At 49.1% G+C, this 27950-nt stretch overlaps 1 protein-coding gene across 6 annotated transcripts in view; it reads left to right on the top strand.

The window, feature by feature from the left end:
• Nucleotides 1-27950, top strand: part of LOC140398702 (BRD4-interacting chromatin-remodeling complex-associated protein-like) — a 215432-nt gene that overhangs the window by 117115 nt on the left and 70367 nt on the right. For all 6 annotated transcript variants that reach the window (XM_072487720.1, XM_072487732.1, XM_072487729.1 and 3 more), the window contains 2 exons: nucleotides 21761-21889; nucleotides 26355-26416. In XM_072487720.1, the coding sequence (XP_072343821.1) occupies nucleotides 21761-21889; nucleotides 26355-26416 (191 nt within the window). The remainder of the gene's footprint in view (nucleotides 1-21760; nucleotides 21890-26354; nucleotides 26417-27950) is intronic.

The raw sequence follows: 27950 nt of genomic DNA, 5'->3' as shown, positions 1-27950 counted from the left end.
GGGTAAATCTACAGCAGAACCGTGGGGGGAGTTCAAAATGAAATTGGTGAGAGTACAGGTCCAATATGCTTCCTTTAGGGTGAAATGTAGGAGCAACAAGTCCAGAGAAACCTGGATGTCTAGGAATATTCAGGATAGGATAGGAAGGAAAAGAGAGGCTTTCAACGGATACAAAGAGAGCAAACCGACAGAGGCACTCATGGAACATAGAAAGTACAGAGGGAAGCTCACAAAAGTAATTAGGAGAGCAAAGAGGGGGCATGAAAAACACTGGCAGATAAGGGGCAGGATTCTCTCAGCCCACGCCGGGCCAGAGAATCGCCGGGCCAGGCGCAAATCGCGCGACGCCGCCCCGACGCTGGTCCGCCCATTCTCCGGAGAGCGGAGAATTTGTGGCGACGCGATGCCGGCCGGGGCCACTCTACGCGCCCCCCCCCACCCCCACCCGCCCGCCAATTCTCCACCCGGGATGGGCCAAGCGGCCGCACAAAAAGAAAATCCGAGTCCCGCTGGCGCCGTCCACATGTGGTCTTACCCGGCGGGACCTCGGCGTGCATGCACCCGGGGGTGGCCTGGGGGGGGGGTGGTCTGTACCCGGGGGGTCCCTCTGCTGTGGCCTGGCCTGCGATCAGGGCCTACCGATTGGCGGGCCGGCCTCTCGGGCTGGGGGGCCTATTTTGCTCCTCGTCGGCCTCTGTAGCCCTACGCCATGTTGCGTAGAGGCTGGCGCGGAGAAGGGACCCACTACGCATGCGCGTATTGGCGCCGGTCCATGCGCAGACCCGCGGCGCCCAGTTGACGCCGGCATCGGCAGCTGGAGCGGCATGGGTCGCTCCAGTGCCATGCTGACCCCTCTAGGCATGGAATTGCTGATCCTGAGGGCATGTTGACGCTGTCGTGAAACGTAACGGAGTTTACGACGGCGTCAACACTTAGCCTCAGGATCAGAGAATCACGCCCAAGATTAGGGAAAATCCCAAGATATTCTGTACGAATATCATGGGGAAGAGGATAACGGAAAGAGTAGGGCAAATTAGGGACCAAGGAGATAATCTGTGCGTCGGGCCTGATGACATTGGTAGGGTGTTCAACGAGTACTTCACATTTGTCTTCACTTTGGAGAAGGAGATTGTAGGTGCAGAATTCAGACTGATGGACTGTGTGATTATTGAACAGTTTGACATAGGGAGTGAGGAGGTATATTCATGATCTAATTGAATGGTGGAGCAGTCTCGCAGGGCTGAATTGTCTACTTCTGCTCCTAATTCCCATGTTCCTACGGGAGGCTTAAAAGTGGACAAGTACCAGGTCCAGATGGGTTGTATTTGAGGCTGTTGAAGGAGGCAAGGGAGGAAATTATAGGGGTTCTATCTCAAATGTTTAATTCCTCTCTGGCCACAAGGAGGTACTAGAGGACTGAATGACAGCTAATGTGGTTCCACTTTCCAAGAAGGGTGGTAGAGATAAACCGGGGAATTGCAGACCAGTGAGTCTCACACCAGTGGTAGGGAAACTATTGGAGAAAATTCTGAAGGACAGAGTCAATCTCCACTTGGAGAAGCAAGGTATGATCAGGAAAAGTCAGTATGGCTTTGTCAGAGGGAGGTCATGTCTAAAAAAATTTGATTGAATTTTTTGAGGAGGTGACCAGGTGAGTAGATGAGGGGAGTGCGGTTACTGTAGTTTATATGGATTTCAGCAAAGCCTTTGACAAAGTTGCACATGGAAGACTGATAAAGATGGTAAAAGCATATGGGATCCAAGGGAATGTGGCAAGTTAGATCCAAAATTGGCTTGATGAAAGGGGACAGAGGCTGGTGGTGGCAGGCTGTTTGTGTGAATGGAGGCCAGTGTCCAGTGGCATACCACAGGGATTAGTGCTGGATTCCTTCTATTTTGTTATATATATAAACAATATGGAAAAAAACGTGAGGGCTGATAAGTAAGTTTGCAGATGACCTGAAGATTGGCTGGGTGGTTGACAATGAAGTAGAAGATCTTAGATTACAGGAGGATGTAGGCAGATTGTTAAAATGCGCAGACCAGTGGCAGATGGAATTATTTTTTATGGTATATTAAAACAAACTTTATTATTAACACAGGATTAAAATAACTTTAACATCATACAAGAAAATAGTTTACAATTACCAGTTAAACAATGCTTAACGATGACAATAAAACACAAAATCCGAACTGCTATCTTTTATCCCCACTCAAGCAAAACCTGTCTCAGGTCAAAGCCCACTTTTAAATGCAGTTAGCAGACACAGGGTAACCCGCTGTATACTTTTTTAAAAAGTTTTTTATTCGCCTCATTTTCATCATACAAACAACAAGAAACAAAAGAAAAACAAACAAAGAAACAGCAACACCAACGACCCAATTTACAGTCTATAACTTTGACTAGCAAATTCAACAAAGAAAAAGTTGGCGGCGAGACAAAGAGGTACTCCGGTCCACACCAGGAAACGTCTCTCCCAAACCCTCCTGGCCCAGCGAGAAGGAAGGGGGAAAAAAAGAGACGGGCGGGAAAAATAAAAGTAAACAATAAAGAGATGAGGAAAGAGAGGGAGAAAGAAAGGAAGGGAGGAAGAGAGAAAGAAAGTGACCAACCACAAACCCCCCCCCCCCCCCAAAAAGGCGAAGCCTGAGGCAGACTCAGTGAGAGCAGAGGAGCGGGGGAAGTAGGAGCGGGAAGTGAGAGCAACCCCAGGGTAAGGAACAGCAGCGGGGAAAGAGAGAGAGAGACAGATGGCTGGAGGAAAGAAAAACACCAAGGTGAAGGGACAGCGAGATGCAAGCAGCAGTGAGGGTAAGGCGCATGAGCGGCGGATGCGCAGGCAGGTGGCCCCACAAGACGAGACGGAGGTACAGGCGAGCCTGAAAGGGAAAATGATGGCAGACCAAGCAGCGGAGCGTGAGCAGGACGCAGCGACCAGCATAAAGGAGGCGCTCTGGTTGGAGCTCCAAGCAATGATGAAGGAGACGATGCACAAAATGCAGCAGACCATCGAAGGCCTGGAAAGGGAAGTGAAGGAGCAGAGAAAAACGATTCTGGCGTTGGAGAGGGCCGCCTCGGACCAGAGCGACAGGGTGATAACCTTAGAAGCTGAGGTCAAAAGGTTAGATACGGCCCAGGGGAGCCTAAGAGGGAAAGTGGAGGACCAGGAAAATAGGTAACGACGGCAGAACCCCAGAGGGGATAGAGGGCAGAGACCCAACAGGCTACATCACCCAAATGATGGGCAAGCTAGTGGGAAAGGAGGTATTCCCAAACCCACCGGAAATAGACAGAGTGCACAGGTCCTTCTGACCCAGGCCCAAAGACGGGGACCGGCCCAGAGCGCCGGTTCCAAGACCGGGAGAAAATCGTAAAGTGGGCCCAGCAAACGAGACAGAGCACATGGGAAGGGAAGACCATAAGGGTGTATCAGGACATTGGGACGGACCTAGCCAAAAAAAGGGCTGAATTCAACAAGGCGAAATCAGCACTGCACAAAAGCAAGGTAAAATTTGGGATGTTATTCCCGGCCAAACTCTGGGTAACATTTGAGGGGAAAGAGCTGTATTTTAACACCCCAGCGGCGACTGATGAGTTTGTTAGAGCGAACAAACTGGAGGAGGAGCAGACGCAACCATGATGAAAGACATGGGGACTGAAAAGGAAGGGAAAACCAGTCCAAAGAGCGGAGGACAGGCCGCAAACAAGGACAACGAATGAACGGCCATCGCGCAACAATCACCAGGCAGGAATGTTCCCTTCCAGTCGGGGAACACTTCAGCAGTCAAGGGCATTCAGCCTCTGATCTCTGGGTAAGCGTTCTCCAAGGCGGCCTTCAGGCCGCGCGACAACGCAGAATCGCCGAGCAGAAACTTATAGCCAAGTTCCGCACACGTGAGTGCGGCCTCAACCGGGACCTGGGATTCATGTCGCATTACATTCATCCCCCACCATCTGGCCTGCGAAATCCTACCAACTGTCCTGGCTTGATACAATTCACAACTCTTTAACCTGGGGTTACCCCATCTCTGGATCTGTAAAGATTTAATCACCTGCTAATGGTCGCATTCCTAGCATTGTTTGGCATCTTTGAATTTGTCTATATATGTGTTTCTGGAACATACCTCTTCATTCACCTGAGGAAGGAGCAGCGCTCCGAAAGCTAGTGACATCGAAACAAACCTGTTGGACTTTAACCTGGTGTTGTAAGACTTCGTACTGTGCTCACCCCAGTCCAACGCCGGCATCTCCACATCAAGGACTCATGAACTGTGCACATTTGTGTTATGCCTTGCGCGGGACTGTGCTGTCTTGTCTCAGAGCTTGTCTCCTCTCTCAATGCAATGCGGGGGGGGGTAGTGGAGCGAGGGAAATGAGGGTGAGGAAAGCAAACAGGAGGGCGAGACAAGGGCCAGTAGGAGAAAGGTTAAACAGGGCCAGAACTGGGCGAATACTGGGAGGAGGGCCACCGTACTAGCGAGGAGGGCCAGCACGGGAGGGCAGAAAGGAAGGAAGGCCCCTCTCGGGAGGGGGAGTGGCTGGCACAAGGAGGGGAGGAGGGGGAGAATGCAGGGGGGGACATAGGGACAGGGGCTGGGGGGGGGGGGAGTCTGGGGGAGAACGCAGAACAAAAGAGAATCAAAGAGAAGGGTGAAATAGTGAAGCAGTACAGACATAGGCCTCGGCGGGAATGGAGCAGGGCGAGGATCCAAGAGGGCGCCGCAAACAGCCACTCGAGAGAGCATCAGGGCGGAGGGAGACCCCGGAGCGTAGGGGCGCACCCGTGTGGCATATACACAGCTGTTGGCCACATTGGGTACCCCCTGGGCGAAGGGAATCCCCTGAGCGCTAGGGTCCGACCCCATGGTGAGAGCGGTGACCCTGGCCATTTTAGACGGCCCCCTAGCAAAGGGAAACCCCGGAGTGCAGGGGCGCACCCACCAGGTAAATATGGGTGATCCCACAGGACCGGGGGTCAGAAACCCCCCACCAGGATTGTTACCTGGAATGTAAAAGGACTCAACAGCCCAGTGAAAAGATCCAGAGTGTTCGCCCACCTAAGAAGCCTAAAAGCAGACATAATCTACTTACAAGAGACGCACCTGAGGGAGAAGGACTGACTGCTGGTAAGGAAGGGTTGGGTGGGACAGACGTACCATTCATGCTACGGGACACGGGCTAGGGGGGTAGCAATATTAATTCGCAAAAGGACGAGGTTTACGAGAACCAAGACCGTTACGGACCCAGGGGGAAGGTACGTCATGGTCAGCGGTTTCCTGGAAGGGGCACCTGTCATACTGGTAAATGTGTACGCTCCCAATTGGGACGACTCAGAATTCATAAAGAAGACCATGGCGGAAATCCCCGACCTTGACACACACCGACTGATTATGGGGGGCGATTTTAACTGCGTGCTGGACCCACTGACCGACCGATCAAACCCCAGAACGGGGAAAACGCCTAGCATGGCTGGGCAGCTAGGGGCCTTCATGGAACAGGTGGGGGCGGTGGATCCATGGAGGTTCCTGCACCCGGGAGAAAAGGAGTTCTCATTCTTTTCGCAGCTGCACAAGGTATACACCGGTATCGACTTCTTTGCAGTGGGGAAATCGGTGCTTCCAGGGATCACGGGAACGGACTACTCCGCGATTGTTATCTCCAACCACGCTCCACACTATATGGATGTGAGGTTGGAGACAGGCTGGGCCCAGCGCCCCACATGGAGGCTGGACACGGACCTCCTGGCCGTCAAGGCTTTCTGCCAAAAAATATCGCAGGCCATAGGCGATTACGTTAATAACAACCAAAACGTGGAGGTCTCACCCTCCACCTTCTGGGAGGCACTGAAGGCTGTCATTAGAGGAGAGATCATAGCCTACAAGGCAAGTAGAGATAGGGAAGAGAGGGTGGCCAGGCAACAGCTGGTGGTCTCCATTCTGGAAGTCGATGGAAAATACTCGGAGGCCCCGACCATAGGCTGCTGGCGGAGAGGAAAATGCTACAAATGGACTTTAACCTGCTGTCCACTTGGAAAGCAGTGTACCAACTCCGCCAGACATGAGGGACCTTCTACGAACACAGAGACAAGGCTGGCTGCCTATTGGCTACCAGCTGAGAAAGCAGGCAGACACGAGGGAAATAACGCAAGTTAAGGACAGCAAAGGCAGACTGGTAACAGAGCCAAAGGAGGTAAATCGGGCATTCGAGACCTTCTACCGGAGGCTGTACACCTCCGAGCCCCCCGACGGGGATGCGGGAATGAAACAGTTCCTAGACAGACTGGAACTACCAGTGGTGGGGGAAGACAGACGGGGGGAGCTGGAAGTACCAATAGCCCTGGGAGAAATCATGGAGAGCATCAGCTCCATGCAGGCAGGGAAGGCACAGGGATCCGACGGGTTCCTGGCGGACTTCTACAAAAAATTGCCCCCCCCCCCCGGGAGAGAACACGAGAGGTGATCGTCTCCCTGGACGCAGAAAAAGGTCGAATGGAGCTACCTCCTCGAGGTACTGGAACAGTTTGGGCTAGGAGCGGGATTCACCGCCTGGGTGAGGCTCCTGTAGAACGCTCCCAAAGCGAGTGTCCGAACTAACACCACCAGCTCTGAATACATCCAGCTACAGAGAGGAACAAGACAGGGCTGCCCCCTGTCCCAACTCTTGTTCGCGCTAGCGATCGAACCCCTGGCGATAGCCCTGCGGGATGCGAAAAGGTGGAAGGGAATCCGGAGAGGAGACAGAGAGCACAGAGTCTCACTCTATGCAGATGAGCTGCTCCTCTATGTCTCGAAGCCATAGTAGGGACTGAAGGCAATACTGCAAATACTGAAAGAGTTTGGAATCTTCTCGGGCTACAAACCTAACCTGGGCAAAAGCGAGACATTCCCGGTGAACCCAAAGGGGGAGGGACAGAGCTGAAGGGGTTCCTGTTCAAAACGGCCCAGAACAGATTCCATTACCTGGGGATCCAAAAAGCCAGAGGCTGGACACAGATCCACAAGTGGAACCTGACCAGCCTGGTGGAGGAAATAAGAAAAGACCTTCAACGGTGGGGCTCACTCCCACTCTCCCTGGCGGGAAGAGTGCAGACGATCAAGATGAACGTACTGCCAAGGTTCCTCTTCCTGTTTAGATCCATCCCGATCTTCATCCCAAGGCCTTTTTCCAAAATGTAGACAGGCTAATCATGGCGTTTGTGTGGGGGTGCAAGAACCCGAGAATTTCCAAAACCGACACTGCAAGAGGGAAAGTCAGAGGGGACCTGGCTCTACCAAACCTACAATACTACCACTGGGCAGCAACGGCAGAAAAAGTGAGGGGCTGGGTACAAGAACCCGACACAGAATGGGTACAAATGGAGGAGGCATCCTGTAAAGACCACAGCAGCATTCCCATCCTCCTCAACAAGGTACACAACGAGTCCAGTGGTAGCGGCCACGCTGAGAACGTGGACCCAGCACTTCGGGATAACCAAAATGTCCCTTATGGCCCCCATCTGCGGCAATCACAGATTCCCCCCAGCCATGCTGGATACCACCTTCAAAAGATGGAGGCGCGACGGGGGAACACTGACGGTCGGGGACTTCTACATAGGGCGCAGACTGGCGACACTGGACGAATTGACGAGGAAGTGGAAACTAGCAAGAGGACAGGAATTGAGACACCTCCAAATAATGCACTTCCTCCGCAAAGAGACAGTAGGGTACCCCGGGGCCCCAGAAAGCACACTACTAGAGGACCTGATAGGCACAAGCAGCGAGAAGGGGGGGCTATGTGGGAAAATATACGGACAGCTACTGGACAGAGCCTGAACACCACTGGACGGGACCAGACAAAAATGGGAAGACTAACTGGGGACAGAGGTAGGATGGGGACTCTGGAGCGAAGCACTGAGCAGGGTGAGCTCCACCTCCTGCGCAAGGATAAGCCTGATGCAGCTCAAGGTGGTGCACAGAGCGCACCTGACCAGAACCTGAATGAGCAGGTTCTTCCCGGAGGTGGAGGACAAATGTGAACGGTGCTAGAGGGGCCCGGCCAACCACACCCACATGTTTTGGGCTTGCCCGAAGCTTGTTGGGGACTGGACAGCCTTCTCCGAGGCAATGTCCAAGGTTGTGGGGGTGAGGGTGAAGACATGCCCAATAGTGGCAATAGAACATAGAACATAGAACGATACAGCGCAGTACAGGCCCTTCGGCCCACGATGTTGCACCGACATGGGAAGTCAAAAAACAAAAGCCATCTAACCTACACTATGCCATTATCATCCATATGCTTATCCAATAAACTATTAAATGCCCTCAATGTTGGCGAGTTCACGACTGTTGCAGGTCGGGCATTCCATGGCCTCACCACTCTTTGCGTAAAGAACCTACCTCTGACCTCTGTCCTATATCTATTACCCCTCAGTTTAAGGCTATGTCCCCTCGTGCTAGCCATTTCCATCCGCGGGAGAAGGCTCTCACTGTCCACCCTATCTAACCCCCTGATCATTTTGTATGCCTCTATTAAGTCTCCTCTTAACCTTCTTCTCTCTAACGAAAACAACCTCAAGTCCATCAGCCTTTTCTCATAAGATTTTCCCTCCAGACCAGGCAACGTCCTGGTAAATCTCCTCTGTACCCGCTCCAAAGCTTCCACGTCCTTCCTATAATGAGGTGACCAGAACTGTACGCAATACTCCAAATGCGGCCGTACCAGAGTTTTGTACAGCTGCAACATGACCTCATGACTCCGGAACTCAATCCCTCTACCAATAAAGGCCAACACTCCATAGGCCTTCTTCACAACCCTATCAACCTGGGAGGCAACTTTCAGGGATCTATGTACATGGACACCGAGATCCCTCTGCTCATCCACACTTCCAAGAACTTTACCATTAGCCAAATATTCCGCATTCCTGTTATTCCTTCCAAAGTGAATCACCTCACACTTCTCCACATTAAACTCCATTTGCCACCTCTCAGCCCAGCTCTGCAGCTTATCTATGTCCCTCTGTAACCTCCAACATCCTTCCACACTGTCGACAACACCACCGACTTTAGTGTCGTCTGCAAATTTACTCACCCACCCTTCTGCGCCCTCCTCTAGGTCATTTATAAAAATGACAAACAGCAACGGCCCCAGAACAGATCCTTGTGGTACGCCACTTGTAACTGAACTCTATTCTGAACATTTCCCATCAACCACCACCCTCTGTCTTCTTTCAGCTAGCCAATTTCTGATCCACATCTCTAAATCACCCTCAATCCCCAGCCTCCGTATTTTCTGCAATAGCCTACCGTGGGGAACCTTATCAAACGCTTTACTGAAATCCATATACACCACATCAACTGCTCTACCCTCGTCTACCTGTTCAGTCACCTTCTCAAAGAACTCGATAAGGTTTGTGAGGCATGACCTACCCTTCACAAAGCCATGCTGACTAACCCTAATCATATTATTCCTATCTAGATGATTATAAATCTTGTCTCTTATAATCCCCTCCAAGACTTTACCCACAACAGACGTGAGGCTCACCGGTCTATAGTTGCCGGGGTTGTCTCTACTCCCCTTCTTGAACAAAGGGACCACATTTGCTATCCTCCAGTCCTCTGGCACTATTCCTGTAGCCAATGATGACATAAAAATCGAAGGCCAAAGGCTCAGCAATCTCTTCCCTGGCTTCCCAGAGAATCCTAGGATAAATCCCATCAGGCCCCGGGGACTTATCTATTTTCAGCCTGTCCAGAATTGCCAACACCTCTTCCCTTCGTACCTCAATGCCATCTATTCTAATAGCCTGGGTCTCAGCATTCTCCTCCACAACATTCTCTTTTTCCTGAGTGAATACTGACGAAAAATATTCATTTAGTATCTCGCCTATCTCTTCAGACTCCACACACAACTTCCCATCCCTGTCCTTGACTGGCCCTACTCTTACCCTAGTCATTCTTTTATTCCTGACATACCTATAGAAAACCTTTGGGTTTTCCTTGATCCTACCTGCCAAATACTTCTCATGTCCCCTCCTTGCTCGTCTTAGCTCTCTCTTTAGATCCTTCCTCGCTACCTTGTAACTATCAAGCGCCCCAACTGAAACTTCACACCTAATCTTCACATAGGCCTCCTTCTTCCTCTTAACAAGCGATTCCACTTCTTTGGTAAACCACGGTTCCTTCGCTCAACGCCTTCCTCCCTGCCTGACAGGTACGTACTTATCAAGAACACGCAGTAGCTGTTCCTTGAACAAGCTCCACATATCCAGTGTGCCCAACACTTGCAGCCTACTTCTCCAACCTATCCCCCCCAAGTCATGTCTAATGGCATTATAATTGCCCTTCCCCTAGCTATAACTCTTGCCCTGCGGGGTATACTTATCCCTTTCCATCACTAACGTAAACGTCACCGAATTGTGGTCACTGTCCCCAAAGTGCTCACCTACCTCCAAATCTAACACCTGGCCTGGTTTATTACCCAAAACCAAGTCCAATGTGGCCTCTCCTCTTGTTGGCCTGTCAACATATTGTGTCAGGAAACCCTCCTGCACACATTGTACAAAAAACCACCCATCTAATGTACTTGAACTATATCTTTTTCAGTCAATATTTGGAAAGTTATGTCTCCCATAATAACTACCCTGTTACTTTCGCTCTTATCCAGAATCATCTTCGTCATCCTTTCCTCTACATCCCTAGAACTATTTGGAGGCCTATTGAAAACTCCCAACAGGGTGACCTCTCCTTTCCTGTTTCTAACCTCAGCCCATACTACCTCGGAAGAAGAGTCCCCATCTAGCATCCTCTCCGCCACCGTAATACTGTTTTTGACTAGCAGCGCCACACCTCCCCCTCTTTTTGCCTTCTTCTCTGCGCTTACTAAAACACCTAAACCCTGGAACCTGCAACAACCATTCCTGTCCCTGCTCTATCCATGTCTCCGAAATGGCCACAACATCGAAGTCCCAGGTACCAACCCATGCTGCCAGTTCCCCTACCTTATTTCGTATACTCCTGGCATTGAAGTAGACACACTTCAAACCACCTACCTGAACACTGGCCCCCTCCTGCGAAGTCAAATCTGTGCTCCTGACCTCTATACTCTCAATTTCTCGAACGTAAAACTACAATCCAGGTTCCCATGCCCCTGCTGCATTAGTTTAAACCCCCCCAAAGAGCACTAACAAATCTCCCCCCCAGGATATTTGTGCCCCTCAGGTTCAGATGTAGAGGTCCCACCTTCCCCAGAAAGAGCCCCAGTTATCCAGAAATTTGAATCCCTCCCGCCTGCACCATCCCTGTAGCCACGTGTTTAATTGCTCTCTCTCCCTATTCCTCATCTCATTATCACGTGGCACGGGCAACAACCCAGAGATAACAACTCTGTTTGTTCTCGTTCTGAGCTTCCATCCTAGCTCCCTGAAAGCCTGCCTGACATCCTTGTCCCCTTTCCTACCTATGTCGTTAGTGCCAATGTGGACCACGACTTGGGGCTGCTCCCCCTCCCCCTCCCCCTTAAGGACCCGGAAAACACAATCTTCAGGGTATCGGAGCAGCCAGAGCTACACATGGGGAAGGGGGCCAACGGCCTTGCTTTCGCTTCCCTAATCGCACGCCGGAGAATCCTGCTCGGCTGGCGATCGGCAGCACCACCGAAAGCTGCAAACTGGCTCGCTGACCTCTCGGAATTCCTCCACCTGGAGAAGATTAAATACGCCATCCGAGGGTCAGAGAAAGGCTTCCTGGATACTTGGGGGCGTTCGTCGGCCTGTTCCAAAACCTGTTCGAGGCCAGCAGCGAGGAGTAAGGGGGGAAAAAAGATGGGGAACCAAAGAACTGCGCAACCTGAAGGGGGTGGGGGGGGGGGAATGGCGAAACCACAAGAGAAGAGGGAGGGTGCTGAAACCAATTTTGGGGAAAGGGGGGGGGAGAGGAATGGGGGATATCATAGACTGATCCAGAGGGCAGCAAAATGTACGTACAGTTAGTCAAATGAAGGACAAAACAAACCTCTCTGTAAAACAAAGCAAATTAGCGCGGACAAGAAATATAAGTATATAAGTAACAACTGTTTATAAATATGAGAAAAGCTCAATAAAAAGATTTTCAAAAAAAAGAAAGGAGGTTGAAACCATGTTCATCGTAGCTGAAAGAAAATCAGTCCAAAATGGAGGACTACATGTGCTCAGGATCTAGAACTATGAATCTGTGAGATGAATCCAGTCCAGGTTTTTTGCATACTTTGCCATACATATCTAATATGAATGGGATAACCTGCTCAACTGTATTAATTATTGCCTAGTTTACTAAGCCACATTTCATGCTCAATAAATTTTTCCACTTTGATGCAACAAAAGAAAAGAACACCCGCCCGCCCCATGTTCAATGGCATCAAGTTCCCGGAAGTGCATGATAAACAAATCCCATGAATTGTAGAACCCCTCCTTTTGCTCCCCGTTAGATCAATGCCACCTATTCCATGGTTAAGAATTCCAGCAGATCCCCCCCTCCACGCCAAGGCACAGGGCGGAGAAGCTGACCTCCACCCCAGCAGGACCCGCCTTTGAGCAATCAGCGAGGCGAAGGCTAAAACATCTGTCCGTGTCTGCAACTCGGGCCGGTCCGACATCCCGAAAATGGCCTCTAGGGGACCCAGCTCCTAGTCCATATACAGCCCTCCCGAGATGATGCTAAAGACCTCCCTCCAATACCTTTCCAGCTTCTGGCAGGACCAAAACATATGTACATGGTTTGTGGGGCCCCTCCCACTCCGCTCGCAGACATCCTCCACCCCCTCAAAGAGCTCATCCTCGATTTTGTAAGATGCGCCCTATACACAATCTTCAATTGTATCAGCCCCAGCCTCGCATATGAGATTGAAGCATTCCTCACACCTCAAACCTTCTTACATTACCTCCCCCAGCTCTTCCTCCCATTTGACCGTAATCCCCTCCATGGATACCCTATCCTACAAAATCTTCCCATAGATCGCCGACACCAACCACCCCCTCTCCAACTCCCCTGCTGACAATACCTCCTCAAACAGCGAAGGGGCAGGCACTGTCGGGAAGGTCGGAAACTCCTTCCTCGCAAAGTCTCGGACTCAGGTATCGAAACCCTTCCTCCTGTGCCAACCCATACTTCTCCCCCAACTCCTCAAGCCTCGCAAATCGTCCCCCCCAGGAGCAGATCTTTTATTACCTTAATCCTGGTGGGCAGCACGGTAGCACAAATGGATAGCACTGTGGCTTCACAGCGCCAGGGTCCCAGGTTCGATTCCCTGCTGGGTCACTGTGCGGAGTCTGCACGTTCTCCCCGTGTCTGCGTGAGTTTCCTCCAGGTGCTCCAGTTTCCTCCCACAGTCCAAAGACGTGCAGATTAGGTGGATTGGCCATGCTAAATTGCCCTTAGTGTCCAAAAAGGTTAGGAGGGGTGTGGTATTATCAGGTATTGCAGTACCCGAGAGGCTGAAGTTTCTTTGGTTAAACCTGGGGGTTTGCCGTTGGCTGTATAGTATGTAGCTCCGCCCTGATAGGCGGGGTACAAGAGTCAGTGCTGTCCCAGCAGCCCTCATTCTGTTACTGAGCTGCTGGGGAACAGTTCTAGTCTATTAAAGCCTTCAGTTGTTCTACAACCTCGTTTTAGTAGTTATTGATCGTGCATCAAGGGATTATTGGGTTACGGGGATAGGGTGGACGTGAGGGCTTAAATGGGTCGGTGCAGACTCGATGGGCCGAATGGCCTCCTGCACTGTATGTTCTATGATCCCCCCCTCTCCTCCCATCTCTGAAACCTTGCATCCAGCCTCCCCGACTCAAACCTATGATTCCCCCTAATCAGCATCCCTCCTGACCTGGCCCCCCAGCTTAAAGTGCTGTCTAAGCTGCCTCCAGATCCTCAACGTTGCCACCACTGATGGACTCCCCGAATACTTGCCCGGGGGCCATCGGGAGAGGTGCCTTTGCCAGCGCCCTCAACCCTGACCCCTCTACACGAGCCCTCTTCCACCTTGACCTACCGGAACCGAAATCGCAGTAGCACATTCATTTTAACTGCTTGCACCCGGCCCGCCAGCGACAGAGTGAGGTTATCCCACCTTGCCAAGTTGGCAGATGGAATTTAACACTGAAAAGTGTGAGGAGATGCACTTTAGAAGGAATTACACGACAAGGGAGTATTCAATGATTGACTGGACTCTAGGAAGCTTAAAAGAACAGTTATCTTGCGCTGCTTGTCCACAGATCCCTAAAGGTAGCAGGACAGGTTAATAGGGTGGTTAAGAAGGCATGAGGAACACTTGCCTTTATCAGTACTCACATAGATAATAAGTAAGAAGCCTTACATCACCAGGTGAAAGTCCAACAGGTTTGTTTGGAATCACTAGCTTTCGGAGCACAGCTCCTTCATCAGGTGACTCACCCCAGTCCAATGCCGGCATCTCCACATCATAGATAATAAGAGCACGGAGGTTATGTTGGAGCTGTACAGAACTTTGATTAGGCCACAGCTGAAGTACTGTGTTCAATTCTGATCACCACACTATAGGAAGGATGTGATTGCCATGGATAGGGTGCAGAGGGGATTCACTAGGATGTTGCTTGGGATTTAGCTGTGAAGGGAGGCTGGATAAGCTTGGATTGTTTTCTTTGGAACAAAGGGGGCTGAGAGGGGACATGATGAGGTGCAGAAAATTATGAGGGGCATGGACAGGGTGGATAGGAAGCAGTTGTTTGCTTTAGTTGAAGGGTCAATAAAACAGGGCATAATTTTCAGGTGAAAGGCAGGAGGTTTAGAGGGGATTTGAGGAAATTTCTTTCCTCTCAGTGGGTGGTGGGAATGCACTGCCTGGGAGGGTAGTTGAGGCAGGGAACCTTACAATTTTTAAAAGTAGTTGGATGAGCACTCAAAATGTCATAACATTCAAGGCTATGGGCCGAGTTTTGGGAAGTGGATTTCAAGTAGTTTTATTTGTTGGTGCAGGCTTGGTGGCTGAAGGGCCTCGTCTATACTGTATGATTCTATGAGTAGAGAAATAAATAGGGAGAAACTGTTTCCAATGTCAGGAGGGTCAGTAATCATAGGACACAGATTTAAGATAATTGGTAAAAGAATTGGAGTGGAGATAGCAGAACCTTTTTACACAGTGAGTTGATGTACTGCAGAACAACACCGCTTGATAGTGTGGTAGAAGCGAATTCAACAGTACCTTAAAAAATAAATTATATAAATAATTGAAAGAGGGAATATTGTAGAACTATGGGAAAAGAACAGGGAGGAGTTGCAGTACTTTGATATCTTTGGGGAAACCTTTTTTACACAGTGAACAGTGATGACCTAGAACTTGCTGCTGAGGAGGATGGGGGAAACAAAAACAATGAATGATTTTAAAAGGGATTAGATAGGCACTTAAAGGAAATATACTTGTAGGACAGGGGGGATAAAGTGAGAGAATGGATTTCTCCAAAGACATGGAATCAATGGGCAATGGCCTCTGTGCTGTAGTGACTGATTCTTCCAAAGAGTCAGTACAGGCATGATTTGCTGAATGGCCTCCTTCTGTTCTAACTTGTTGAACAGTCTTTGCACCTTTCTTAAAGTGGAACTGAACCCCAGTGATGGAGTAACTCCATTCATTGTTCTCTCTTCTCGCCATCTACATATTTGTAAATGTTTTCTTATTTTTTTCCTGGTCGGAGTGCTCTTTGTCTTTCGTTTCCCAGCTGAGAATTATTGGTGTGTGATATAATTTCAGACTTACAGTTCCTGTGTAAATGATTATGTTATTTGAAGCGGTCAAACTTGTATTCTGTTGATGGGGCAGGGAGGACGAGGAGGTATGATTTACACAGGAACTATGACTATAGATTGGATAAGTTTTTCATAACTGTTAGAGGCAATTGTGGCACCGAGTAATGAGATACTCTGACCAAAAGAATAAGAACCAATCAACAAGCATTCACATTGATCAGGTGGAGAGAAGCATTAGTCATCACTGGGAAAGGAATGGATTTCCACCTACCAGTGTTTAGTTCCTCTTTAAGTACAGTGCAAATGGACAATTGGTTTTAATTCTGTCTTCCATCAGACTCGGCTGCTGTGGGTGACTCAGTGTATTGTCACACGTAAACTCTGCAAGGACAGCGTCTCCACAATGACAAGGGAAGGTTCAGACAGTTCACTTAAAACCACTTGTCCAGCCACAACTGCAATCGACAGTGCAGGTAAGGAATCGACTGGGAAGCACCTTCACCTCACGGCAGTCTTCACCCTAAGCTCAGCATTCCTAAACACACCCTTGTCAAAGCCAAATGGAAAACCGGAGGACCATGTTTATCTCTGTCACACTTCTGTTACTTGTTTACGTGCTGAGGATATTGACTGTTATCGAACAAAGGCAGATAAATGGGGTTAATACACAGATCAGTCTTGATCTAATTAAAGTTAGAGCTAGACCACTCAGGGGTGATGTCAAGGAGTACTTTGTTGCACAAAGGACAGTGGGAATATGGAACTCTTTCCTCCTCAAAATGCTGTTAAGACTGGGGCTGGGGAGGTCAGTCGCAATTTCAAAACTGAGATTGACGGTTTTCTGTTGGACACAAATATTAGGAATAGGTGGGCAGATGGAAAGTTACATATTAGCCGTGATCCAACTGAATAGCAGTTCAAGCTTGAGTGGCTGTGTGGCCTCCCCCTGTTCCTTTGTTACACAGAAGGTTAATAGAACATGGAATGCTTGATCACAAAGGACAAGTCAGGAAGGGAATTCAAAGGGAAATTGGTAAGGATTTGAAAAGGAAGAATATGAAAGGATAATGGGAAATAGGATTGGAGTGAAGAGCTCAATGTAAAGAACAAGCAGTGGCATAGGCTCACTGGGCTGAATGGCCTTGGGTTCCATCATTTCCTTATTAAAAGAGAGACTGTTAAATGTTCAGGCTGTTCAGGTGCAGTGGATTAAAAATGGCTATAATTCCTACCATTTTCGACACAGCAATGTTTTCCCTCTTATTAATGTGTCAGTACGATGCGCTCTTGGTCAAGCACCGATTCAATACAACTTTCGGAGTTTAATTACTAAGTTCAAGCTGCCACCATCCACCCCCATGATCTGGTTGGAATTATTCCTTCTGTCACGACAAGTTGGAACAGATACTACTTGTGAATCACATGGCTGATATTAAACTGGTAAATTTATAATTCACCAGAACACCACAACATCAAACCAGCTGTAAAAATACACCCACACTCTGGAACTGAGCCATGGCAACCAGGCAGGCCTCAGGTTCTTTGCCAAGTTAACTGATATTTTCAACAAGAGAACTACCATTTGCTGCAGTGCCTTTGAGTTGGGCAGCTATGTAAGGATTGAGCGCACATTACAGCTCCTTCAGGATTGTAAAACTGAATTTTATGATTTTTGCAATTTGTTTTTGAAAGTTGGCTTTCACATCGATTTTGTGAATTAGAAATTGCAGCTTTTAGCCAGTAATTAAGATTTTTATTATTTTTCCAATTATGGGCAATTTACCGAAGTCTATCCACCTACCCTGCACATCTTTGGGTTGTGGGGGTGAGACCCACGCAGACATGGGAAGAATGTGTAAACCACACAGATGGTGACCCGGGTCCGGGATCAAACCCGGGTCCTTGGTACCGTGAGGCAGCAGTGCTAACTACTGCACCATAGTGCCACCCTAGCCAATAATTAAGTTGCTTTTGGACTATACTTTCTAATTTGTCATGGTGTTTTTCTGATGGATGAGCAGATATTTCCTCTAATTAAAGACTGGGAAGGCTGAAACCATAACCGTTTGCCCACATTGCAAACTGTCTTCCCTGATGCTGATCTATTGCTTTCCCTGTCCACAATTTGAAGTTAAACCAGTTAGTTTGCAACCTCAGCACTCTCTTTGACCCTGAGCTGTGCTTCTAACTCCATATACACTCTATCATCGAGTCTCCACAGGCTCCAAGTCCCACTCACCCTTGTGCTTGCTGATCCATGGCAGCTCCTGGTCCGACAACAGCTCAATTTTAAAATTCTCATCCTCATTTTCAAATCACTCCCTGGCATCACCCCTTCCCTATCTCTACCATCTCTACCTATGAAATTCAATTCTAACCTCTTGATAATCACTGTTGGTCAATACCTCACCATTAACTTAAAGAGAAAGAGGCAGAGAGGTTAATTCCGGAGCCTCCAGCTGCCGAATTCCATTTCTTAACCTTTCTATCTCTTTCTCCTTAAAATTCTCCTTATAACCGACCTCATTAACTCTAACTTTTGGTCAGCTATTATAATATCTCCTTATGTGGCTCAGTATCCCATTTTGTTTGGTAATGCACCTGTGAAGTGCCTTGGGACAATTTACAACATTGCAGACTTGATACCTAAATGAAAGCTATTGGTTTTCCTTTAAGTGATATGTTCCTGAGTAATGGAAATTTGAGTCTAATTCAGTTATGCGTTTCTGAATTTTAGCATCAGCTCTATAGTTTTCATAAATAAGAGAATTGAAGGAAAATGACATTTGCAAATTAAGTATCAGGAAAATAATAAAACAATACTGCTTTGTTGGGCAAAAATTACACGTGTTACTATTTCAGTTCAAGGAAATTGAAGAAATACTTGAATGGCAGACGGGCTTCCACTCAATGGGCGTCATTCTCCGCCGGCGGGAGTCTCCGTTCTGCCGGCGCTCGGGGGTTTCCCGACGGCGTGGGGGTGCCCCACAATGGGAAACCCCATTGACCGGCCGGTGTTACGGAGACTCCCGCCGGCCGGTCGGCGCAGAAATGTGGCGGGGCGGGTAGGAGAATTTCGCCCCATATTAGAGAAAGATACAAGGGCATACTTGTGGGAGCTAGTTTTGGATTGGTCTAACTAAGAGCCAGCACAGAGACAATGGACAAAATGGCCTCCTTCGGGTTTTAAAATGCTATAGTTTTGGGCAAAAGTTTGAATAGGATTTGTGTTGCGAATAACAGTGAAAAGAAGTCTTCTGTGAACCCAAATCTGTACCCATTAGTATGTTGAATGTAAGACAACGTACCATGGGGCTAACAATGTCTCCTTTATGATTCCTTCTGAAGGACTCCTATTTCTCATCGACATTATTGCTCCTCTGTGTCTTCATCCAAAAGCACAGCGATAGTTTCCATTAGCGATACACAGCTGTACCTCACCATCATCTGTCTCGACTCCTTCCTTGTGGGAGGCACGATAGCACAGTGGTTAGCCCTGTTGCTTTACAGTGCCAGGGACCTGGGTTTCATTCCTGGCTTGGGTCACTGTCTGTGTGGAGTCTGCACATTCTCCATGTGTCTGCATGGGTTTCCTCCGGGTGCTCCAGTTTCCTCCCACAAGTTCTGAAAGGCGTGCTTGTTAGGTAAATTGGACATTCTGAATTCTCCCTCTGTGTACCTGAACAGGCGCCGGAGTGTGGCGACAAGGGGCTGTTCACAGTAACTTCATTGCAGTGTTAATGTAATCCTACTTGTGACAATAAACATTATTAAAAATTAAAGGAATATGCAAACTCTACACAGACAGAGACACAGGGCGTGATCAAACCTGAGTATATGGAATTCAAATTCAATAAAAATCTGGAATTAAAAAGTCTAATGATGACCATGAAACCATTGTCATAAAATCCCATCTGGTTCCCTAATGATCTTTAAGACAGAGTTAGAGAGTTTCTTGATTAATAATGGGGTCAGGGACTATGGGGAGAAGGCAGGAGAATGGGGATGAGAAACATATCAGCCATGATTGAATGGCGGAGCAGACTCGATGGGTGAAGGAGTGGACTAGATTATCTCGGAGGGAACAGTCTCTGTGGAATGCTGACAGAGGGAGTGAAGGGAAGATGTGTTTGGTGGTGGCACCCATTCCAACCTCTTTCCTGAACTTTCTGCTCATTACTTCGTCAGGTCTAACCCCGACTTTGTCATCAAACCTGCCGATAAAGGGGGTACTATTGTCGTCAGCTGTTCTGACCTCTACCTCGCAGAGGCTGAGCGCCAACTCTCAGATACCTCCTCCCACCTCCCCCTTCTAGACATCACCCCCTCACTTAAGTTAAATTTGAAGATTATGTCACGTTGTTCTGGATTCCCCTACCTGAGCAAATAGTTTATCTCTAATTGTCCTACTAGACCATTGACTAGTCTTTGGATTAATACTGGCGAGTGGAGGAGTGAGGAAGGAAGGTGAGAACAAAGAGAAAATGCTGGAAAATCTCAGCAGGTCTGGCAGCATCTGTAGGGAGATAAAAGAGCTAACGTTTCGAGTCCAGATGCCCCTTTGTCAATGCTAAAAGACAGAGAGAGTGGGAAATATTTATACTGTGGAGTGAGAATGAAAGATGAGTCACAGCCACAGAAACCAGGGAACCGGGGTGCTAATAGCCACAGAAACCTAGGTGAAAGAGTGCTAATGGCAGTCCCCAGAGAGAACAAAAGGTGTGGAAGGCCAAACAGCAGAGAAAGTAACATCAGAGGGTAAACTGTGACAAATGTAGATGTGGGGGGAGGGGAAGGGGGAAGCAAAGGGGAGAAAGGGTAAGGAAAGGTGGATAAGATGGCGGGGGGTTAAATTATATATAAAGAAAGACACGAAAGAAAGAAATGGTAAAAGACAGTTAAAATGAAAAAGGATGAAAACAAATGGGTCGAGGTGGGGTAGAGCTAATCATCTGAAGTTGTTGAATTCGATGTTGAGACCGGAAGGCTGTAGCGTGCCTAACCGGAAGATGAGATGTTGTTTGTGTTGAGCTTCACTGTAACATTGCAGCAGGCCAAGGACAGACATGTGGGCATGGGAGAAGGGTCTTGTGTTGAAATGGCAAGCAACGGAAGGTCAGGGTCCTGAATGTGTTCAGACCGAAGGTGCTCAGCGAAGCGATCACCCAGTTTGCGTTTGGTCTCTCCGATATAGAGGAGACCACATTGGGAGCAACGAATGCAATAGACCGGATTGAAAGAGGTGGAAGTGAAATGCTGCTTAACCTGGAATGAGCGTTTTGGGCCTGGGATATTAAGCATGGAAGCGGTAAAGGGGCAGGCGTTACACCTTCTGCGGTTGCATGGGAAGGTGCCATGGGTGATGGGAGAGGAGTGGCACCTTCTCACTCCACAGTATAAATATTTCCCACTTTCACTGTCTTAGCATTGACAAAGGATCATCTGGACTCGAAACGTTAGCTCTTTTCTCTCCCTACAGATGCTGCCAGACCTGTTGAGATTTTCCAGCATTTTCTCTTTGTACTCACCTTCCTTCCTCACTCCTCCACTCGCCAGTATTAATCCAAAAACATGCAATGGCCTAGTAGGACAATTAGAGATAAACTATTTGCTCAGGTAGGGTAATCCAGAACAACGTGACATAACCTTCAAATTTAACTTAAGTGAGGGGGTGATGTCTAGAAGCCCTTCTTCACATAACAAATAGTAGAAGTCTTGAACTAACTCGCCCAGAAACCTGTTGAAGCTGGTGGGATGATCAATTGAAAATTTCAAACCTGAACTTGATAGATTTTTATTAGCAACCAAGACAAATAAATGGAGCGGAGCTACAGATCAGCCATGATCTAATCTAATGGCAGAAGAGTTTCAGGAGCTGAGTAGTCTCCTCCTGTTCCTGCAAATCCCAGAAAGTAAAAAGCAATAAGGTTAGATTCAGACTAATATCACTTTTTTAAAAATCATCTGATTTGTAATGGTTTATTGTTGCACTTGCACAACCTTCTAGAATAATGATTTCCCTTTCATTTTTTAGGCAACCCCCAGTATGATTAACGACCTGACAGGCCTGAATGTCGCCCTAAGTAAGGGGTCAATACAAATACAAATGGTTGGCAAAGGGATTGCCCGCATTACATCTGCAGGAAATCTGCAATCAGCATTGGTTAGTGCATTAGCATTTGATGGGAACGTCTTTTTTTTAAATAAATGTTTTATTAAAGTTTTTCCAAAGAGCGTTTTTATTTTTAAACAGAACAAGGTGGGTTTTCTCTCCATGCCCAACTCACATTATATCAACAGTACCCCCACCTGAACCCCCCCCCAGGATGCTGCTGCTGCTGACACTTACTGCTCCCCTAGAAAGTCAAGGCAAGGTTGCCACCGCCGGGAGAACCCTATCAAGGACCGTCTCAAGGCGAACATTATTCGCTCCAGGCTGAGGAACCCCACCATATCGCTAACCCAGGTCTCCACACCCGGGGGTTTTGAGTCCCTCCACATCAGTAAGATCCGTCTCCGGGCTACTAGGGAGGCAAAGGCCAGTACCTCGGCCTCTTTCACTTCCTGCACTCCCGGATGCTCCGACACCCCAAATATCGCTACTGTTGGACTCGCCTTCACCAGAGTGTCCAAAATCCTAGACATCACCCTCGCAAACCCCTGCCAGAATTCTTTAAGCGCCGGGCATGCCCAAAACATATGGGTATGGTTCGCCACACTCCCTGCACATCTCGGGCACCTGTCCTCCACCCCAAAAAACTTACTCATTCTTGCCGCCGTTATATGCGCCCGATGCACCACCTTAAACTGAGCCTGGCACATGATGGGGAGGAGTTCACCCTGCCCAGGGCGTCGGCCCACAGGCCCTCACCCAGCTCCTCCTCCCACTTGCCATTCAACTCCTCCACTGAGGCTTTCTCCACCTCCTGCAGCTCCTGATATATGTCCGACATCTTCCCCTCCCCTACCCAGATGCCAGACACCACCCTGTCCTGGATCCTACGCAACGGAAATGTCCCCACCTGTTTGCTAAGAAAGTCCCGACCCTGGGGGTACCTGAACGCATTCCCCGGGGGTAGGCCGAACCTCTCCTCTAGCGCCTGCATGCTAGGGAAAGTCCCGTCTATAAACAGGTCCCCGATCCTCCTAATACCTGCCTATATACCAGCCTTGGTATCCCCCATCCAACCTACCCGGAGCAAACCTGTGGTTATTCCGTATCGGGGTCCACACCGAGGCCCCCTCCTCTCCCCCAGATCCTCAGTGCCGCCGTCACCACCAGACTAGTGGTGTATCGCGCCGGCGAGAACGGCAGCGGAGCCGTAACAAGTGCCCCTGGACTGGTGCCTCTACACAACGCCGCCTCCAACCGCCCCCATGCCGCCCCCTCCTCCATCATCCATCTCCTGATCATGGCCATATTGGCCGCCCAGTAATAACCAGAAGTTCGGCAGAGCCAGTGTGTGTGTGTGTGTGTCCCGGGCTACGCTCCAAGAATACCCTTTTGACTCGCGGGGTTTTATTCACCCACACAAATCCCGTAACAACCCTATTCACCCGCTTGAAAAAGGACTTGGGGATGAAAATGGGGAGGCACTGAAACACGAAGAGGAACCTGGGGAGAACCGTCATCTTCACAGTCTGCACCCGTCCTGCCAAGGAAAGCGAGAGCATATCCCACCTTTTACACTCTCCCTCCATCTGCTCCACTAGCCGGGTTAAGTTGAGCCTCTGCAGGGCATCCCAGTTCCTGGCCCCTTGTATCCCCAAGTACCGAAAGCTCCTCTCCACTATCCTGAGCGGGAGCTCCCTCAGTCTCTCCTCCTGGCCCCTACCGTGGACCACGAACAGCTCACTCTTCCCCACGTTCAACTTATACCCCGAGAACCTCCCGAAGTCCCCCAGGATCCGCACGACCTCCCCCATCCCCTCTAACGGGTCCGAAATATACAACAGCAGGTCTTCTGCGTACAGGGAGACCCGGTGCTCCTCCCCTCCGCACACCAGTCCCCTCCAATCCCCCAAAGTCCTGAGCGCAATGACCAACGGCTCGATTGCCAGGGCAAACAGCACCGGGGACAGGGGACACCCTGTCTCGTTCCCCGATGCACCCTGAAATATTCTGACCTTAGCCGGTTTGTGGACACACTCGCTACAGATGGGCCTGATGCAGCAGCTTGACCCACCCTATAAATCCCTCCTCAAATCCAAACCTGCCTAGCGCCTCCGACAGATACTCCCACTCCACCCTGTCAAAGGCCTTCTCCGCGTCCATCGCAGCCACCACCTCCACCTCCCCCCCCCCTCCGAGGGCATCATGATAATATTCAGGAGCCTCCTCACATTCGCGTTCAGCTGCCTGCCCTTATCAAAACCCGTCTGGTCCTCCCCAATCACTCTCGGGACACAGTCCTCTATTCTGGTGGCCAGGCTTTTTGCCAACAGTTTGGCATCCACGTTCAGGAGCAATATCGGCCTGTAGGATCCACACTGAAGCGGATCCTTCTCCTTCTTCAGGATAAGCGAGATCAATGCCTGCGACATTGTCGGAGGGGGGATCCTTTTCGCCTTTGCCTCATTGAAGGTTCTCATCAGGAGCCACTCCTCTGATCTTTGAGTCTAACCCCGAGTGAAACACCTGTCCCACCCATCCTTTCCTTAGCCTCGTCTGGTCCGCGAGCTTTAAGTGCGACTCTTGCAACATGGCCACGTCCGCCTTCATAGAACATAGAAAAATACAGCACAGAACAGGCCCTTCGGCCCACGATGTTGTGCCGAACCTTTGTCCTAGATTAATCATAGATTATCATAGAATTTACAGAATTATCATAGAATTCAACCCCTTTAAATGCGAGAACACGCGGGACCGCTTGACCGGCCCATTCAGGCCCCTCACGTTCCACGTGATCAGCCTGGTCGGGGGCGGGGCGGGGGGGTAACCACCCCATCCCGCCAACTAGCCATCTCCCTTTTTCGGCCAACCACGTGCCCCCGCCTCCCTCCTCCAGCTCTCCCCCTGGCGGCCCCCTCGCCGACTCTCCATCCATACCCCTCACCTGGCTCCCCTTCAGTCAGCAAAGCAGCAACACCACACCCCCCCCCCTCCCCCGGGCCCCACCTCCCCTGCCAAGCATCCGCTTAGCTCTGGTTTCCCCCCCATTGTGCTTCCGTGAGTCAGCTCATCCATGCTGACCCCGGCTGCTCCCGCCTCTACATACCGACCCTTAACTTGTTACCTCCTTCGGGCCCCCCTCCCCCGCAGAGTAGAGGGGCAAGCGCCATCTGGGACCTCCCCGTGCGCCGGACAGCCCGTCCCGGGCGTTTCCCACCCCCTAGCACCGCACACCTAGAAAATTAAACACCTGGAAAACAAGCAAAACAAACAACAGAACCCCCAACCAAACTAGGGCAGACATGCCCATAAACCTACGCTTTACCCGCTGTCCTCCCCTCGATCCCTCCCCACCCGCACATTTCACCCCCATACAGCAGTCCCTTAGTTCAGGTCCAGCTCCTCCTGCCTTATGAACGACCACGCCTCGTCTGGGGTATTAAAATAGTGGTGCCTGTCCTGGTATGTTACCCACAGTCTTGCCGGGTGCAGGAGCCCAAACTTCACCCCTTTACCGTGGAGGACCACCTTCGCCCGGTTAAAACCTGCACGCCTCCTCGCCAGCTCAGCTCCCAGGTCCTGGCATATTCGGATCTCGCCATTCTCCCACTTACTGCTCCGCTCGCCCGCGCCCTTGATGGGAACTTCTTACTTTCTTCTTACTCTCTGGGTTGTACTGCTACCATTGTAAATTTAGCGATTTAGTAATATAGAACTGAGTACGGCTGAAAAAAGAAACATGATATCGAAGCTTTTCGCTCTCATCAGAATAGCTCGCAATATGAACCAACAGTAAAGGGAAGAACAATTTAAACTGCATGAGGAGAAAGTGTTGACTGGTTTGCAAATGGACTCTAATTGGTAGAGGCATTTACAGACAGAAGGAGCATGTCCACAGATTGCACGGTGGCACAGTGGTTAGCACTGCTGCCTCACAGTGCCAGAGTCCTGGGTTTGATTCTGACCTCCGGTGACTGTGTGGAGTTTACATGTTCTCCCCGTGTCTGCGTGGGTTTCCTCTGGGTGCTCTTGTTTCCTCCCGCAGTCCAAAGATGTGCAGGTTAGGTGGATTGGACATGCTAAATTGCCCCCAGGTGGTGTTATGGGGATAGAGTGGGATTGGGCCAGAGGGTCAGTGGAAACTTGATGGGCCAAATGGGCTCTTTCTGCACTGTAGCGATTCTATAATTCATTGCACCTTTTCCAACTAAACAGATTGGGGGACAGAAATGCGTGGACATGCTCCTTCTCTCTGTAAATGCCTCTACCAATTAGAGTCCAGTTACCAACCAGTCAGCACGTCTCATGCAGTATAAGTTGTTGCCTTTACTGTTGGTTTATCTTAACAGCAGTTCTGATGAGTCCAAAAAAAGCTTCAATACTATGTCTCTTTTTTCAGCAATAATTGTAAATTTGCTGAAAATGTTGTCTTGTGTGCAAATTCCAGCAAGTCATTGAAAAGAAGGCGTTTTTATCCTGTTACATTTTTAAAATATTTTGTTTTTGAATCTTGCAGTTTGAAGAACCAGTTGGGTATTTGAAGCAGTCAGCAACAACCACTATAAACAGAGGAGACATGTAAGTGCATCAACTCTGTCCAAAACTGTTTGTCCTTTGTGCACGTATTTCAAGAAAATATGAACATTGTTTTCTCTTTTTCTCCAAGTTTTACTCCCATTATTTTGCACAAAGTACCTTAAAATAATCCACCTACCACATTGGCTTCTTGAAACTGACTAGAATCAGATATGTGAGAATAGTAGTTTGAGACGACACAGCGCTTTGGAATGTTCATGCAGCAGAATATGCTGCAGACTGGGTGAGTTGAATTGGTACTCCAGTGTCTAATCATGCTTGGTCTTGACTATGTGGTTTGGTTGAGCATCAAATGGATTTCCACTGCTTAAACAACAGAAATAATAGAAAATTCATCAGTGCTTCCCACTTGAAGGGAAAATAATCACAGAACTATGGAAGAAAGAGAAGGGGCCCTGTGATTAATTCAACAGCTCTCTCAAAGAGTCAGCACAGACAAGACAGTCATTGAGTGTGTTGAAACCAGACGTCAATAGATTTCTGGATACCAATGACATCCAAGGATACGAGGATAATGTGAGAAGGTGACGTTGAGGTAAAAGATCTGCCACGATCTAGTTGAATGGTGAAGCAGGCTTGAGGGGCCAAATGGCCTACTGAACATTCCTATGTTCCTACACGATTGGCCAAATAGGACAAAGTTCCACCTTTACATTGAGGGTACCCTCAATCGTGTTGTGCAGCACTATGAAAGTGCTAAAGAGGATAGATTTCAAACAGATTTAGCCATGTGAGCCATCAGCAGCAGTATCATATTCAACCACAATCTGTAACTTAGTGTCCCGTCATATCCCCCACTCTACCATTACCATCAAGCCAGGAGATCAACCCTAGTTCAAAGAAGAGTGCAGGAGGGCATGCCAGGAGCAGCATCAGGCATACCTAAATATGAGGTGTCAACCTGGTGAAGCTACACCACAGGACTACTTGCATGCCAAGCAGAAGAAGCATGTAATAGACAGAGATGAGCAATTCCAAAACCAAAGGATCAGATCTAAGCTCTGCAGTCCTGCCACATCCAGCCTTGAATGGTGGCGTACAATGAAACAACAAACAGGAGGAGGAGGCTCCACAAACATCCTCAATGATGTGGGAGCCCAGCACATCAGTGCAAAAGACATGGCTGCAGCATTTACAACAATCTTCAGCAGAATTGCCAAATAGATGATCCATCTCGGCCTTGTCCTGTTGGCCCAACATCACAGATTCCATCTTCAGCCAATTTGATTCACCCCATGTGATATGAAATGAAATGAAAATCGCTTATTGTCACAAGTAGGCTTCAAATGAAGTTACTGTGACAAGCCCCTAGTCGCCACATTCCGGCGCCTGTTCGGGGAGGCTGGTACGGGAATTGAACCGTGCTGCTGGCCTGCCTGGGTCTGCTTTAAAAGCCAGCTATTTAGCCCAGTGTGCTAAACCAACCGTTGATATCAAGAAAAAGCCGAAGGCACTGGATACTGCAAAGGCTGTGGGCTCTGATGTATTCTGGCAATGTTCCCGAAGACTTGTGATC

The sequence above is a fragment of the Scyliorhinus torazame genome, chromosome 2, assembly GCF_047496885.1.
Source record: "Scyliorhinus torazame isolate Kashiwa2021f chromosome 2, sScyTor2.1, whole genome shotgun sequence".
NCBI classification, from domain to species: domain Eukaryota; kingdom Metazoa; phylum Chordata; class Chondrichthyes; order Carcharhiniformes; family Scyliorhinidae; genus Scyliorhinus; species Scyliorhinus torazame.
The sequence above is the reverse complement of the archived record's forward strand: the minus strand, read 5'-3'. Positions and strand labels throughout refer to the sequence as shown.